Source organism: Cherax quadricarinatus, chromosome 41, assembly GCF_038502225.1.
Source record: "Cherax quadricarinatus isolate ZL_2023a chromosome 41, ASM3850222v1, whole genome shotgun sequence".
In the NCBI taxonomy this organism is placed as follows: Eukaryota; Metazoa; Arthropoda; class Malacostraca; order Decapoda; family Parastacidae; genus Cherax; species Cherax quadricarinatus.
In genome coordinates, this window is record NC_091332.1 from 8,277,929 (window position 1) to 8,295,467 (window position 17,539).

Below are 17,539 nucleotides of genomic sequence, written 5' to 3' on the forward strand. Positions count from 1 at the left end.
TGGACAAGACAGCTCCAGGAACCTCAGATAAGCTCTCTAGATTTGTGTGTAATTCTGGCCAGCATTATTTTCATAGATTTAGTTTAGAGTGAGGTTTTCTGAGTATGATGCACATTAATCTCCAGTCAAATTGGTGAGTGATATTAAGATATATTTTCCTTCTGTTATGTAATTGTGTGTATATATAACCATTTATTATTTTTAATATACAGTTCACAAATTTATATATTTACCAGTATTCCTGGTGTATGTATATTTCATTTAATTAATAGGTCCAGAGCAACTTGTGGCTATGACAGTGGTAGGTATCGAAGGGGGACATTTTTTGCGACCTAGGTGTCCCAAATTCCTACTTGTCTATGTAACATTGATAAATAATAATTATCTTTGTTATCATTTACTGTTATGTACATAATTAGTTACATTCAGATAAATGCAATTTTCCACAGAGGTAATCAGTCCCTCAGCCTGGAATCGATGTGTTCAGTCCACTGTGTGGCGAAACGTTTCTTCAATAAAAATTCTCATATGTTGCATAAGTGTCTCAATTCTTCAACTTGTCCGTTTTCAAAACCATTTATTACATGTGTAACGGCCTGAGCTTGCTACCATCTGCAGCTCATAAGACTGCCACCCCACGAGCCCCTTTGGGGCGGGGCAGATGGCAGACCAGAGGCCTAGCTTCTCCCTACGAGCCCCGTGAGGGCGGGGAATGTGGCTAGGCCTGGGGACACTTGGTCCCAAATGTGAGGAGGTACTTATACCTCCTCTCATGGGAGACTTAAGTCTCGAGACACTCCCCAGATAGGGAGCCAAGGCCGGGTCACCACTACTTGGAAAAGACCCGGGCCGGGAGAATACCGGCGAATAAAAAAAAAAATCACATGTGTATGTGAATTTTCATCTGAGCTGCCTCCTGGGGTTATATCGGCTAAAACATTATTGACACATTCCATCAAATTTATGTCTGCATAAATAACCCATTACCATTGTGACCGGATATAACACGTAAATAGTTCATTACCACTGTAACTTGTCTATCAAAACTGCGGCCCAGTCCTTGGATCCATTATGTACCTCTGTAATCCTTTGACTACCGCCCACAGGATGAGTATGGGGTGTGCCTAGAGAGAGTTCCGGGGGCCAATGCCCCCGCGGCCCGGTCTGTGACCAGGCCTCATGGTGGATCAGAGCCTGATCAACCAGGCTGTTACTGCTGGCTGCACGCAATCCAACGTACGAACAACAGCCCGGCTGGTCAGGTGCCGACTTTAGATGCTTGTCCAGTGCCAGCTTGAAGACAGCCAGGGGTCTATTGGTAATCCCCCTTATGTATGCTGGGAGGCAGTTGAACAATCTTGGGCCCCTGACACTTATTGTGTTGTCTCTTAACGTGCTAGTGACACCCCTGCTTTTCATTGGGGGGATGTTGCATCGTCTGCCGAGTGTTTTGCTTTCGTTATGAGTGATTTTCGTGTGCAAGTTTGGAACTAATCCCTCTAGGATTTTCCAGGTGTATATAATCATGTATCTCTCCCGCCTGCGTTCCAGGGAGTACAGGTTCAGGAACTTAAGCGCTCCCAGTAAATGAGGTGTTTTATCTTATTTATGCGTGCCGTATGTTAAGCTAATCTCCAGAATTATTATTATTATTATTACAATCAAGGGGGAAGCGCTAAACCCGGAGGATTATACAGCGCCTGGGGGGGGATGTGGAAGGCATTCAGGCTTAATTTGGGGAACTGGAGCACAGATCCAATTCCCTAAATCAAGAGCCCCTCACCAACATCAAGGAACCTTCCTTGAGGGGTAATCTCCAGAAGATACAAAAAAAAATTATTTAAAACCTGTTTGACTCTTAATATCCAATCACGCTTCGCATTCAAAGCTGTGTCGATGAATAAGATACATGTGCAGCACCTCTATTGAGAAGCATTTCGCCTGCATAGCAGGCTTTATTTGTATAATACAGATTGATCAAATTTACTGCGCAGGCGAAATGTATCTCTCAAAGATACCCAGGTGTTGTACATATATCTCATTCATCAACTTGTTGGTGTTATACATTTGATCTAATGATGCTGACTGTGTCACTTCAGCAGACACATAAATAGCCATTTACTGAGTCACTGAACATTCTAGTATTCAGAGTATGAACTTGTTGACTCCTCTGCAAGGCTTCAAGGTTTACGATCATCAAATCTTCTATCTCCCGCACGGGGATTTCCTTTTTTTTCAACCTTTTTTTTTCCAGTACTGTGATTGTTGATTATAGTAAAATTCTAATTGCCATTCTGGTCATCCTCCTTTAATTCATCGATGTTTGCTAGTGGAAACTGTGCTCTTGTGTATTGGATGAAAAACATTTAATATGAAATAGTAATCACGGAGGTTTAAAACCCAAAGACACCTAAGCAATGTGGCTTATTTCCACTGAGGTTACAACAGTAGAATAATTTCTACTTACCTGTTTACTGCGAGATGAACAGAGGCAGCAGGTGTTAGGAGTTTACCTGGAGAGAGTTCCGGGGGTCAAAGCCCCCGCGGCCCGGTCTGTGACCAGGCCTCATGGTGGATCAGGGCCTGATCAACCAGGCTGTTACTGCTGGCTGCACGCAATCCAACGTATGAACAACAGCCCGGCTGGTCAGGTACCGACTTTAGGTGCTTGTCCAGTGCCTGCTTGAAGACAGCCAGGGGTCTATTGGTAATCCCCCTTATGTATGCTGGGAGGCAGTTGAACAGTCTTGGGCCCCTGACACTTATTGTGTTGTCTCTTATCGTGCTAGTGACACCCCTGCTTTTCATTGGGGGGATGTTGCATCGTCTGCCGAGTGTTTTGCTTTCGTTGTGAGTGATTTTCGTGTGCAAGTTTGGTACTAGTCCCTCTAGGATTTTCCAGGTGTATATAATCATGTATCTCTCCCGCCTGCGTTCCAGGGAATACAGGTTCAGGAACTTCAAGCGCTCCCAGTAATTGAGGTGTTTTATCTCCGTTATGCGCGCCGTGAAGGTTCTCTACATTTTCTAGCTGTATAGTCCTTGTGGCTTAGCGCTTCTTTTTGATTATAATAATAATAATGTACATTTTCTAGGTCAGCAATTTCACCTGCCTTGAAAGGTGCTGTTAGTGTGCAGCAATATTCCAGCCTAGATAGAAGAGATTTGCACATAACTCACACCTTGTCCAGGGTTTGACCTGGGTCCTTCCTTTGGATGCGATTCACAACAGCCGATTAACACCCAAAAATCTATCTACTGCTGGGCGATTAAGGACATGTGTAAGGGGACCTTTCAGTATTTGGTGACCCTCCCAGGAATCGAACACTACCCTTTTATTTGTGATTATTAACGCTTTACAACTGAACAAAATTTCCTCAACCACTCTTCTCTGCAAAACCTTAGGGATTTTATGTGCACATAGGCCTATTCTATCTTTGCATAAGAGTTTGTAGGTCTACATAACTGCATTATCCTAACTTTGGCAACTATAATTGCATTTCTGTAAAAAATGTGAATAAATTCCTTATACATGTGGGTGAAATTAAGACACAGATGGATACTTTAAAAAGTATTTCGACGAACTAGTGTCGTATTAGCTAGAATATACAGCAATTCATGTCATGAAGGGTCAATATTCACCTTTCTGTTTTTCACAATCCTTCGTATCCCACACTATAACGTCATTGGAGTAAATCGTCGAGTAATACATTTTTCTTCTGTTTTGAAAATTATAAAATTACTCACGCATGAGTTAATGAAAAGAAATAAAGTTACTATTAAATGTCATGGATAATAAACTCTTTCAAAAGTTATAAGTTGGAAGTGTTGGCGGATACGAACACCGCGACACCAGAGCAGCAACAACATGGTAATTCTCTCTGTTCCTGCACAATATTATTTATTTCTCCTTCGTAATGAGCAAGTAGGCTATCAACGGTACATTACACATGTGTATGATGCATCTCTCTGTGCATTTGACATCGTGATACTGTAGTCGGTATGTCAGCGTGTTAGAAGTTGGAAGGAATGGTGAGACCACTCCCTAGGTGTGGGTCCCTGGTGAGGTGTGAGTCCCTGGCGAGGTGTGAGTCCCTGGCGAGGTGTGAGTCCCTGGCGAGGTGTGGGTCCCTGGCGAGGTGTGGGTCCCTGGTGAGGTGTGGGTCCCTGGCGAGGTGTGGGTCCCTGGTGAGGTGTGGGTCCCTGGTGAGGTGTGGGTCCCTGGCGAGGTGTGGGTCCCTGGTGAGGTGCGAGTCCCTGGCGAGGTGTGGGTCCCTGGCGAGGTGTGGGTCCCTGGCGAGGTGTGGATCCTTGGTGAGGTGTGGGTCCCTGGTGAGGTGTGGGTCCCTGGTGAGGTGTGGGTCCCTGGCGAGGTGTGGGTCCCTGGTGAGATGTGGGTCCCTGGCGAGGTGTGGGTACCTGGCGAGGTGTGGGTCTCTGGCGAGGTGTGGATCCTTGGTGAGGTGTGGGTCCCTGGTGAGGTGTGGGTCCCTGGTGAGGTGTGGGTCCCTGGTGAGGTGTGGGTCCCTGGTGAGGTGTGGGTTTCTGGTGAGGTGTGGGTCCCTGGCGAGGTGTGGGTACCTGGCGAGGTGTGGGTCCTTGACGAGATGTGGGTCCCTGGTGAGGTGTGGGTCCCTGGTGAGGTGTGGGTCCCTGGCGAGGTGTGGGTCCCTGGTGAGGTGTGGGTCCCTGGTGAGGTGTGGGTCCCTGGCGAGGTGTGGGTCCCTGGTGAGGTGCGAGTCCCTGGCGAGGTGTGGGTCCCTGGCGAGGTGTGGGTCCCTGGCGAGGTGTGGATCCTTGGTGAGGTGTGGGTCCCTGGTGAGGTGTGGGTCCCTGGTGAGGTGTGGGTCCCTGGCGAGGTGTGGGTCCCTGGTGAGATGTGGGTCCCTGGCGAGGTGTGGGTACCTGGCGAGGTGTGGGTCTCTGGCGAGGTGTGGATCCTTGGTGAGGTGTGGGTCCCTGGTGAGGTGTGGGTCCCTGGTGAGGTGTGGGTCCCTGGTGAGGTGTGGGTCCCTGGTGAGGTGTGGGTTTCTGGTGAGGTGTGGGTCCCTGGCGAGGTGTGGGTACCTGGCGAGGTGTGGGTCCTTGACGAGATGTGGGTCCCTGGTGAGGTGTGGGTCCCTGGTGAGGTGTGGGTCCCTGGCGAGGTGTGGGTCCCTGGCGAGGTGTGGGTCCCTGGCGAGGTGTGGGTCCCTGGCGAGGTGTGGGTCCCTGGCGAGGTGTGGGTACCTGGCGAGGTGTGGGTCCTTGACGAGGTGTGGGTACCTGGCGAGGTTTGGGTACCTGGTGAGGTATGGGCTCCTGGTGAGGTGTGAGTCCATGACAAGGTATGGGCTCCAGGCAAGGTGTGGGTTCCCCTGGGAAGGAGTGGGTCCCTGGTGAAGTGTGCATCCCTGTCGAAGTATGGTTCTCTAGCATGGTATGGATCCCTGGCAGGGTGTGTTCTTGCAAGGTATGGTTCTCTAGCAAGGTGTGGGTTCCTGGTGAGGTGTGGGTCCCTGGCAAGGTGCAGGTCTCTCATGGTGTGAATTCCTGGGAAGGTTAAAATTAATTATAATACCCTATTTCTGAGAATTTTTTTTTTTTTTAAGATTGTGCGATACAGTACTTAGTTACATAATGTGACAGTATGTTAAATTAGTTATAATAATTTCTTGTAAGCGGTGTAGAAAAATCAAGGCATCTTTTATTGTGAATAATAATAATATTAAATTAGAAGTATTTACCACTAAAAGTACAACATGATCTATGGTCTTTTGCAGGCTTCTTCATTTTTAAAAGGACTCCCAGTTTACAATGAGCAAAATTTTAGTAGGTTCCAAGGAGACCCAAGTGGTCGAACCTCCTATAAGAAACCCCCTGTTTATCTTCCAACCAAAGATAATCCAAGCTCTCAGGAAAGTAAGTCTTTTTTATACAGTACTTATTTTTTGTTAATTTAGTTTTGCTATCATTAAGTCTCATGACTGGTAAACCCCTCAAATTTACAAGCTTCTCGATTTTCGAGATTTAATTATTCAGTGTTTTCACACGAGCATCCTGATAGTAGATTCACTATTTTGTCTTGGCTCACAGCCCCTAAATTGTAAATTGACCTTGAGTTACCTGGAGTTTACCTGGAGAGAGTTCCAGGGGTCAACGCCCCCACGGCCCGGTCTGTGACCCGGCCTCCTGGTGGATCAGAGCCTGATCAACCAGGCTGTTACTGCTGGCTGCACGCAAACCAACGTACGAGCCACAGCCCGGCTGGTCAGGTACCGACTTTAGGTGCTTGTCCAGTGCCAGCTTGAAGACTGCCAGGGGTCTGTTGGTAATCCCCCTTATGTATGCTGGGAGGCAGTTGAACAGTCTCAGGCCCCTGACACTTATTGTATGGTCTCTTAACGTGCTAGTGACACCCTTGCTTTTCATTGGGGGGATGTTGCATTGTCTGCCAAGTCTTTTGCTTTTGTTGTGAGTGATTTTCGTATGCAAGTTCGGTACTAGTCCCTCTAGGATTTTCCAGGTGTATATAATCATGTATCTCTCCTGCCTGCGCTCCAGGGAATACAGGTTCAGGAACCTCAAGTAATTGAGGTGTTTTATCTCCGTTATGCGCGCCGTGAAGGTTCTCTGTACATTTTCTAGGTCAGCAATTTCACCTGCCTTGAAAGGTGCTGTTAGTGTGCAGCAATATTCCAGCCTAGATAGAACAAGTGACCTGAAGAGTGTCATCATGGGCTTGGCATCCCTAGTTTTGAAGGTTCTCATTATCCATCCTGTCATTTTTCTAGCAGATGCGATTGATACAATGTTATGGTCCTTGAAGGTGAGATCCTCCGACATGATCACTCCCAGGTCTTTGACGTTGGTGTTTCGCTCTATTTTGTGGCCAGAATTTGTTTTGTACTCTGATGAAGATTTAATTTCCTCGTGTTTACCATATCTGAGTAATTGAAATTTCTCATCGTTGAACTTCATATTGTTTTCTGCAGCCCACTGAAAGATTTGGTTGATGTCCGCCTGGAGCCTTGCAGTGTCTGCAATGGAAGACACTGTCATGCAGATTCGGGTGTCATCTGCAAAGGAAGACACGGTGCTGTGGCTGACATCCTTGTCTATGTCAGATATGAGGATGAGGAACAAGATGGGAGTGAGTACGGTGCCTTGTAGAACAGAGCTTTTCTCCGTAGCTGCCTCGGACTTTACTCTGTTGACTACTACTCTCTGTGTTCTGTTAGTGAGGAAATTATAGATCCATCGACCAACTTTTCCTATTATTCCTTTAGCACGCATTTTGTGCGCTATTACGCCATGGTCACACTTGTCGAAGGCTTTTGCAAAGTCTGTATATATTACATCTGCATTCTTTTTGTCTTCTAGTGCATCTAGGACCTTGTCGTAGTGATCCAATAGTTGAGACAGACAGGAGCGACCTGTTCTAAACCCATGTTGCCCTGGGTTGTGTAATTGATGGGTTTCTAGATGGGTGGTGATCTTGCTTCTTAGGACCCTTTCAAAGATTTTTATGATATGGGATGTTAGTGCTATCGGTCTGTAGTTCTTTGCTGTTGCTTTACTGCCCCCTTTGTGGAGTGGGGCTATGTCTATTGTTTTTAGTAACTGTGGGACGACCCCCGTGTCCATGCTCCCTCTCCGTAAGATGGTAAGAGCTCGTGATAGGGGCTTCTTGCAGTTCTTGATGAACACGGAGTTCCATGAGTCTGGCCCTGGGGCAGAGTGCGTGGGCATGTCATTTATCGCCTGTTCGAAGTTATTTGGCGTCAGGATAACATCGGATAGGCTTGTGTTAACCAAATACTGTGGCTCTCTCATAAAAAATTAATTTTAAAATGTTTTCAATGATTTTCCCATGACCAGATTTCTTTTCTTTCTTACCATTATTTATGAGTATGGTAACCAGATTTAGCAAAGCCCAGGTTAGTGTATGTAGGAGGAAGAAAGATTAAAAGGTGGCCTGAAGACAGGGATGTATGGTGCCACCATGGTTAACATATTTATAGATAGGGTTGTAAAATAAGTGAATGCTAGGGTGTTAGAGAAGTGTGGGACTAAAAGTTTATGAATCTAATACAAAGTGGAAGTTGTCACAGTTGCTTTTTTGTTGATTACCATTTTTTTTTTTTTTTGAGAAAAACTGAAGGGAAGTTGCAAAGGCTGGTAGATGAATTTGGGAGAGTATGTAAAAGACCGAACTTAAAAAGTGAATGTAAAAAAGGGCAAGGTAATAAGAGTAACAAAAATTCTGTGCAGTTAAAGATTGGATATCAGATCAGAGGGATGGAGTATGGAGGAAGTAAACATGTTCAGATATTCGGGAGTGGACTTGTTGGCAGATGGATCCTTGAATGATGAGGTGAACCATAGAATTCACGTTAGAAGAAAAAAGAGGGTGCGGCATTTAGTTTAGGGATCTGTGGAGATGAACCTTATCTATGGAGGCAGAGAGAGTAATACTAGAGTATAGTACTGTAGTACAATACTGTTACATGGGTGCAAAAAAGAAAATGGGTTTTAAATATTACAGTGAGGAGACTGGAGGTAGTGTTGTCATGTTTGAGGGCAATTTGTGATGTGAGTATTATGCAGAGAATTTGAAGCCTGGAGATTAGAAGGAGGTGTGGGTTTACCAGAAGAATTATTCAGAGGGCAGAAGGAGGGTTATTTAGGTAGTTTGGACATTAAGAGAAGCTGGAGAAAAATAGGATGACTAAGAGGGCATATAAATCTGGGGTGGAGGAAAGGAAGGGGAGGGGGTCATCCAAAGAAGGGTTGGAGGGAGGCAGTAAGGGAGGATTTGAGTTCTAGAGGTTTTGACAGCCAACAGGCTTCTGTAAGCATGTCATATAGGAGTAGAGTCGAGTGATTTTTATGATTTGATGTGCTGTTGGAGCATGGGCAAAATAACATTTATGAAGGAATTCAGGGAAAACTGGTTATCTGGACTTGATTCCTGGAGATGGGACATATAGTGTCTTCACTTTGAAAGAGGGGTGAAGGTGTTGCAGTTTGGAGGGTCATCTGAGCTATGATGTCAGCATGCTTGTGGTAAGACAGTAATTGAATGAATGACAGTGAAAGCTTCTTTTTTCAGGTCACTCTACTTTGGTGGTAAAAAATCCTCTAAAATGCAAAAGGACCCCAGATCTCAAACAAGATTTATTCTGATGATGTCATTTTTGTATTGTATGCAGATTCTAAACTTGTGTGACTCCTTAAAATATGACTTTTGTCAATTTGAGAGTTCAACTGTATACTATATTTACCATCTTGTTTTTTTTTTTTTATTATTATTATCACACCGGCCGATTGAAAAACTTTCACCATCATTCACTCCATCACTGTCTTGCCAGAAGGGTGCTTTACACTACTAAACTGCAACATTAACACCCCTCCTTCAGAGTGCAGGCACTGTACTTATCTCCAGGACTCAAGTCCGGCCTGCCGGTTTCCCTGAATTTCATAAATGGCTCACACTCCAACAGCACGTCAAGTATTAAAAACCATTTGTCTCCATTCACTCCTATCAAACACGCTCACGCATGCCTGCTGGAAGTCCAAGCCCCTCGCACACAGGGGCTTGGACTTCCAGCAGGCCGTGAGCGTGTTTGATAGGAGTGAATGGAGACAAATGGTTTTTAATACTTGACGTGCTGTTGGAGTGTGAGCAAAGGTTTAGTTTACATTTCCTTTTTTGGGTCCCCTATTTATTATATAATGTGGAAAGGCTTTTTTTTTTACTGTTCGTCCTAGCTGTGATATGCCTTAGAAGTTTGTTTTAAAATGTATTTTCTACAGTATTTGATTTATTACTACAACAAATCATGATTGGTTAATTTTGACTCTTAACCTATTTGTTGCAGTTGTAACTGAGAAGACAAATATCCTCCTGCGTTATTTACATCAGCAGTGGGAAAAGAAGGTATGTATTAACATTGGTAGAATTTTTTTTTTTTTTTTCCCCTCAACAAGTCGGCCGTCTCCCACCAAGGCAGGGTGAATTACCTACAATATATTAAGTAAAAGGACACAAGTGCAACTAGTGTGACATAGAATGTCACATTAGTTGCACTTGCATCCTTTTACTTAACAAAAGAAAGTTTGTTTATGATTACCTTTATTAGTTTGTAGGGATGAACTCTGGCCCTGCTGTATCTCGTAATGTTTTTTTAATTAACATAAATTAGCTCTTGACATACTGTGTTTATGTTAAACTATTTTTGGAGTTGGCTTTATTTCCATCATTGTCTAACTTTCACCTCTTATTGATTTTACACTGAAGAAATGTTTGTAAACATACATATTACTTGCTCTTTGTTACTTCAGAGAACAAAAAATTCAGATTAGAGGGATTTTTTTAATTTAAATTTGGAAATTAGGAGAACTCAGAATTATAAATATTACCATATGCATAAGGGTGGAAATAATAAGGAATAAAGGTAAAAAGATAGAAAAAACAGGCAAAGACACAGTTAACCTTTTTAACCATGTCCAGTGTACTAGCAAGCAAGTGATGACTGTGTTTTTATGTGCTAGTCTGTACAGTTTTTCTTGGCTTAAGTATTTTTAACTTCAGCACAACCATTTGGGTCTCCTACGTCTTTTTGCCTTTGAAAAAAGATCTAAGACCCGACAGGTCTATGTAATGCCTCACTAGCGTGAGTAAATACTGGACCCAGGATCTGTTGCTCCAGCTTCCCTGGCAGTAAACAGGATATGGAACTGACAAGAAGATGCCATATTCTTTCCAAATTCATTACAACTTTATGATACTAACATTGGAATTTGGCCAAAAAGCACACTATGCAGATATAACTTAGGATAACCCACTATAGTCAGTGTGACTTGTTTCCATATTTGAATGAGTATTACATCATAAAACGATTGTAATACATTTAGGATTCCTTGTAAATATATGTTTTGCAGTGGTCTTAAAGCACACAGTTGTCTTGGACACAAATTACATTGTTAGAATAACCCAGGTTATTCCACCAAATTAAAATATACTGTAACAACATAATTATTAACTTAGGTTACCCCAGTAGTCAAAAAAAATGTGACTGACTTTAATGTTTTAAGTACATATTATGACACCTGGAAACTACTGTAATACCATAAGTATTCCTTGTACATAGTGTCAGAAGACCAAAGCAGTAAAAAATGCAATAAAAAACAATTGTTGCAGTGTCAGGCTATGCATTTTCCCTTGTTTGAAGCCCTAAAATACCTTGAAATACATCTAATATCATAAGAAACTAGTGTACATAGTATATAACATTTTAAAAACAATAAAAAAATCTGAAAAAATAATCATAATTTGGCATCAGTATATTATAAACCTTACAGCAAATATTGCTGGTACATTTACACCACTCTTGCCGAGATCGGTAAGGAAAAAATACTTCCTTTATTTATTTATTTTTTTTCAAAATCTTATTACACAAACAAAAAAAATGTCTGGATATGCCACAGTTCATGGGTTAAAGAAAAAAAAAAGGATGAAACATTATTCATTAAAGGCATTGTGAGGCACAATATATCAAGGGAAATAGGTGAAAGTATATTGTGGTTATATCTCAGTAGAGCAACAGTTTATTCCTTGTGAAAAATCCACACTGGCCTCAAAATGACATATCTGCTATTTCTAGCTACCATTTTGCTGCAACATTTAAAGTCCAAACTTGGACTTTAAATGTTGCAGCAAAATACTCTGGTACATTCTTTCCCCCCCCCCCCCCGCACCCTCTTTTTTTTTTCCTCTTCATAGATAAAGTTCTTTATTTAGATAGATACTTTGACGCACCACCCATCTTTTTACACTAGTCTGTTCTGTGGTTCACCTCGTATTCCATGTATGCACATTTCCACGTTGCTCCTCTCCATCTTATCCATAAATGCAACAAAATGTTCCTTACCTTTATCTAAGCATTGTTTGCTTATACGTATGCTTCATTGCAGACACTTGGTCTACACATCCCTACCATATTAATTTTACCATGAACTTTATTTGATATATTGAGCATGCTTATTTCCTTATAATTCTTACACTTTTGTCCCTTTTCCCTTATACAAAGAAACTATGCATGCTATCTGCCAATCCCTAGGTACTCTCTGCTTTTTTTTATGCATATATTGTATCCTTGTCCCCAGTAAATATATGTCCTTTGCAGTAAGTACATATTGCTTTCTTGAGTGAAAAAAGACCATCTTGACTTCACCTCGAATATAAATATGTACTATAATTATATTCAGTGACAGTTGTCATCTTGTGCTTTTGAATTTACCTCTGGTTTATCTAAATATAAAATTTAAGCATTGTATTTTCTTTTTTTGTTTCAGTGTCCAAAAAAGAAACGTGAGACAGGTTCTGGCAGCAATGAAGAAGAAGCTCCCCGCAACAAGCGACCCCGTTTAGAACCTGGCCCTTCTTCTGATTCTCCATAGCCACAACTACTACTACCTGTAGCAGTCAATCACATTTGCCATTGAATAAGACAGGATTAGGTGGACTCGTATGTTTGTGTTTACTGAACCTGCTTCAAGAGTTGAGGCTCATAGTCATAATCATTCCTGAGGTGGAGTTATGATGCTCAGAAATAAACCTGTTAATTCTGCATAGTGTTTATCATTAAATTAAAATGTGGATTAGACTTATAAATTTGAAATATGTTAACTAATATTTGAATATGAAGGTGTGATGGTTTTATAAATTTGGGTCCAAAATTGTAGTGGTTTTTGTACAGTATGTAAAGAATGGGTTTTGGGCCGAAGTTCAATGGTATCCTATAATACTAAGATTGTACTAAATATTACAGTGTAAGATATATTTTTGAAGATTGACTGTGTCTTCCTTAACTGTCAGCTAGGTATTTTTTTTTTAAATCAAACATTTAATTTGCCACCTAAGTGAAATTGCATTTCTTTTTTTATTAATGGAAGATACTGTACATTATTGTTGCTGTGAGATTTTAATGTTCAATAATGGAGGCATTATCTAGCAGGTGCCAATAGCTTCGATGAATACCTCATAAAGAGATAAGCAAATTATTTTTTTCTAGCATTTAACTTTGTTATAGTCCATTTCATCAGTAATGAAGTTCATATACAATAATGCTTTGTTTTTGTTTTTGAAAGGTGAATTTCCTGGAAGAAGTTAAGTAAATGGTTTAATAGAATTGATGTTTGATTATATTAATTTTTTGGTTTCTTACGTTAATTTTTGTTAAAAGTTATATTAATCACTTGAGTTTTTAATATAGTCTAGAATGGATAAGTGGGGGGATGAATCTGGCACTGATTGAGACTGTATAGATGTTACTGCAGAGCTTGGGATAAGGATAATATGAAAGTCTTACTGTGTGGCATTATTGAATAGTAAAATTTTAGGTTAAGAATGCTTTACCATGATAAAGATTTTTAAGAGTTATGTATTTGCTTACCTTCTCTTTTATGTAAAAGCAGATTTTTTGCTTGTGTGGTCATCTTTGCTGATGCAGGATTTTATACAGTTTCGATCAGGAACTATATTTTTGCTACTCTTAGTAATGTTTGATGGTAATATATTCTCATACCATAGCTACTACAGAGTGGGAAGCATGTTAAAATATTGGCTTAATAGATTTAATTACCAGTAATTATAACATGTATTTTTTTCATGAATAATGTCTGTGTGTTATGTAAGTCTTAGTAGGAAGCTGTCAAGGTACAGTTTTGCTAGGAAACTTGAAAAAGCTTTCCCATATAATACTGTACAAGTAATGTGTAAATCTTTGGGAAATTACGCATGCCTTCAGTTGTTTGCCACACATTAATTTTTTTTACTTTAGATATTTTTCAAGAATCATATTTGCATCTAAACCTAAGTATAATAAATAGTGCAAGTAGTAGTCTTAAACATTTATAATATACTAAATTAGTACCAAGTGATAGAAAAGTTTCTAGTCAGAAAAAAAAAAAACTGCAGTGAGTTAGTGAACTACAAGGACAAACAGTTGCGTAGATGAAAACTATGAACATGTTCTTTTATCTGAATTATGGAAGAAACCAAGGTAATATAAAGTTACTTCGTGGGATTTTTAGTACAGCATTTCTATTTTATAACCTGAATAGAGAATCATGCATTTTATATATATATTCATTATCCATTTTGATAATATATTTGAGAACTTTCAGGATTAAATATTTAAAAATATATTAATTCATTGTGAAATTGGTTTCATTCAGTGTCTTGTTTCTATAATTAATAGTATCAAGAGAATTGATACAGGGAGGTGCAGATTTTTCTTTTCATTGCATCACATTCATTTCATACATCTGAAGACACAGCTGTATTGTATATGTATATATTAGTGAATGACAGGGCAAAAATCTAATAAGAAAATGAGTAAAATTAAATTTAGTTTTACTCCTCCATTGTGTTCATTGAACTATGCAAGAATTTTCGTTGTAGCCAAAAATATTTGTATCGTATTCTTTGGTTTCAAGACCAAAAGCTTATTGACCCATTTAGGAATTCATTTGACAAAGTAAAATAATAAAGTTTAGAAGTAAATACTTTTTTGATGTGATGGGATTAGTCTTCGTTGATGCCTTGGGCAGTACTGCCTGGGTCTTCTTTCACAAAGATGATCGCATCATAGAAACTAACCAAGCACTGTGTTAGCTGTGCACAGAAACTTGTTCACTTTCTTCTGCACACCTGGAAGTTTAGCCTGTCCCTGGAGCTTAAGCTAATTGGCAGGCAACATGCCTTTGTGGATGTTGGTAGAAATGAGGTTCAGACCAACCACCCAAGAGGGCACTGTACTACCATTCTGCCATATGAGTGTAAAATGGATACCATTTCAGCATTTTGCAATATGACAAGATATCTTGTCTCTGTCTCATGAACATGCAAGATTAAGGTAAATCTTGCAAATTTTTATGGTGAAAGACAGTTGCAGAGAGAAACTGAGACAATATGCCTGTGGACAGGCTTCTTTGGTCAATACACAAATATGTACTACTAGGAGATTTATACAAACATAGTCAAGTGAGTAGCCAGGTCAGTGCAAGGTGAACTGATAGATAGCACTACAGGAAGCCTTCTGGTCTTTCTAATGACTTATTTTTGTAAGATTAGCTAAACTGAAAACTTGATTCTATTGTGCTCAGATTAGCATCCTTCATCCTTCCAAGACATAAGGCATGCAGTCTGATCCCTATGTACAGTATCACACTTGTTATACATATCCTGCAGGCATGCTGGCATTCTTTTAATCTAATTTGTAGGCTATGGGAGATCTCTCCCACCTTTTTCTAGTCACAAAATCCACATGAAATAATGTATACACCTGCATCGTCATGGTCATGTGAGACCATGACCATGCAGGTTGTGGAAAGGAAACCGCATTTGCCCATCATTGTCACATTGCAACTGATGAGGGTCACATTTTTACCAGCAAGAGTAAGAACAGCAGCAGCAGGGTCTGGTGAGCACCTGCTAACTTTCATTTTTTTTTCTGGACTGTACACAGAGGTAGTAGAGTTGCCAGTAGATACATAAGCATCCACTGGAAACTAAGCTAGAATCATCCAAAACCTTAAATTGGTTGGAGAAGGCCAGTCCCTCTTTCTCAAGAGGAAGGGGCCACTTCAGAAGTTTAAGAACGAAGGTTAATTCCTCGAATAGTCCCTTGTCACAGCAAGGGGGCATTAATTTAAGTAATTACCCTTGTTGAATTAGGTGGTGGAAAGCTATTAAGTCTTGTTGAAAAGTCTTAATAGCTTTCTCTAGGCTTGTCTGGAGAGTGACTAGGCTTGTTAATCTTTTTCTAGTTTTGCAACAATGGATTTTCCTCATCTTGATGCTGGTGAAAGGCTCCTAATCCAAGAGCTTTTTTTTATATATATATTTATTTACAACAATGCATTACAATATATAAATAAATAAAATAACACATGAACTAGCCGTTGACATATAATGACCTACTGTCACCCAAACAACACCACATGCACACCCTCATGTGGGCGCACTCCACCTCACCCATTACCCAACCCGTACCTTGAGCTATAGCTCACGTTGACATCTGAGCATGCTGCAAACCAGCAGAGATATATACATATTTATATACAAATAACAATGTCATACACATCCATGATTGAGTAAACTGCAATCTTGGGACCGCATGCACAACCTGTATCACTATTCAATGACGGGTGGGACCATAACAATAAGAACATTACACAATATTATATACATAGCACACATGAATAAGTTATAGCGGGTGACAACACCCACTATGCCTAAATCTCCCCAACACAAAAGGGGTGGGAACCTTCCCCACATCCCCCTTTTGCTGCACTCCTTCCCTACCTAACAGAAATAAAAGAATACAATATGAAAAGGTGGTACAATAGCACATGACAAAAGTCTCACTTTTATATACAAGACTGTATAAGCCTACGGGTTTAGCGCTCCCCCATGATATAATAATAATAATATATACAAGAGCCTTGTAACAACCTCCACAGAGTGGTCTTTAGGTCTCTTTGCACACTAACATCAGCCATGATTATCTATCTTAACGTGACAATCAAGTCTTTGCCACCAACACAATGTACATTGACACAGAAATAGTATACATAACTTAAGGTAACCTACCAGACCCGACTATTACTCCCACATTAACGGGTGGGCTTCCCCCCCCCCCTTCCAGTGCTGTTCGCCCCTATCCATCTACTCCCTAATGAAGATTAGAAAGCAATAATACAAAAAGAAATTTGGCATCTTATGACAGTGGTATATCACTTGTGTACACAATATACAATTGAGTTTTATTAAGGGAATATTCAGTTCACTGTCCTTACACTCCAAACTGTGCCATCTACACAAGTTCTCTTCCACACACACATCACCCACTCACTCCCAGGAGGCGACCCCGTTTCAACCCCTGACTACACTACCCCTTATGCTGCTACTAAACCCACCCACGCTTGTTCCCTCCCCTGTTCACAAATCCAATAAAATCCATAATGTTAGTTCTCTGTAACCCTCCGAAAAAGCCACCTGCCACCTATTCCTGTAAATTTCCGTACTGCAACACCACATACGGTAGAACGTTGCCGCTAAAACTCACTGCCTCACCTCGCAAACCCCCATGCCCGCATACCCCACGAGATATATACATAGTCAACCATGATGTACGCCAAAGCCCTAGTGACGCCCTCCATCCCTCCCACATGTAGACTGAGCGCCTGCAGCACTGACACCCCATTTCCTCCCACCCTCCTAACCACTCTACACATCCAATTTCGGATGTTCCCCAAACCCTCACAAAAATATACTCCGTGATACGCCATCTCTTTCCCACCACAGATACCACAAACCCTGCCCTCTACAACATGTCGATTCCGAAATACTGCTCCCGTCGGCAGAATGCCATGCAGAAACCAATACATCACCTCGCGCCCTGGGCCGTAACCTCAACTTACTAAAACGGCACTATATAACCCCCATGCATACACTGGGAAAATCCCCTCCACCGGTGCAAAGACTGCC

The 17,539-nt window shown here is 41.2% G+C and overlaps 1 protein-coding gene across 4 annotated transcripts in view; it reads left to right on the forward strand.

Annotated features, from left to right (window-relative positions):
- The window catches only part of LOC128695790 (DET1- and DDB1-associated protein 1), an 18,657-nt gene extending 4,263 nt beyond the window's left edge, over nucleotides 1-14,394 (forward strand). Inside the window, exons 1-4 of one of the 4 annotated variants that reach the window (XM_053786630.2) lie at nucleotides 3,717-3,871; nucleotides 5,763-5,901; nucleotides 9,864-9,922; nucleotides 12,340-14,394. In XM_053786630.2, coding sequence (XP_053642605.1) covers nucleotides 3,869-3,871; nucleotides 5,763-5,901; nucleotides 9,864-9,922; nucleotides 12,340-12,444 — 306 coding nt within the window. In that variant the 5' untranslated portion in view covers nucleotides 3,717-3,868 and the 3' untranslated portion in view covers nucleotides 12,445-14,394. Of the gene's footprint in view, nucleotides 1-3,716; nucleotides 3,926-4,008; nucleotides 4,033-5,762; nucleotides 5,902-9,863; nucleotides 9,923-12,339 lie in introns of those variants that run through there. The other 3 variants (XM_053786629.1, XM_053786631.1, XM_053786628.1) reach the window with 3 other exon arrangements.
- Nucleotides 14,395-17,539: the final 3,145 nt, after the last annotated feature.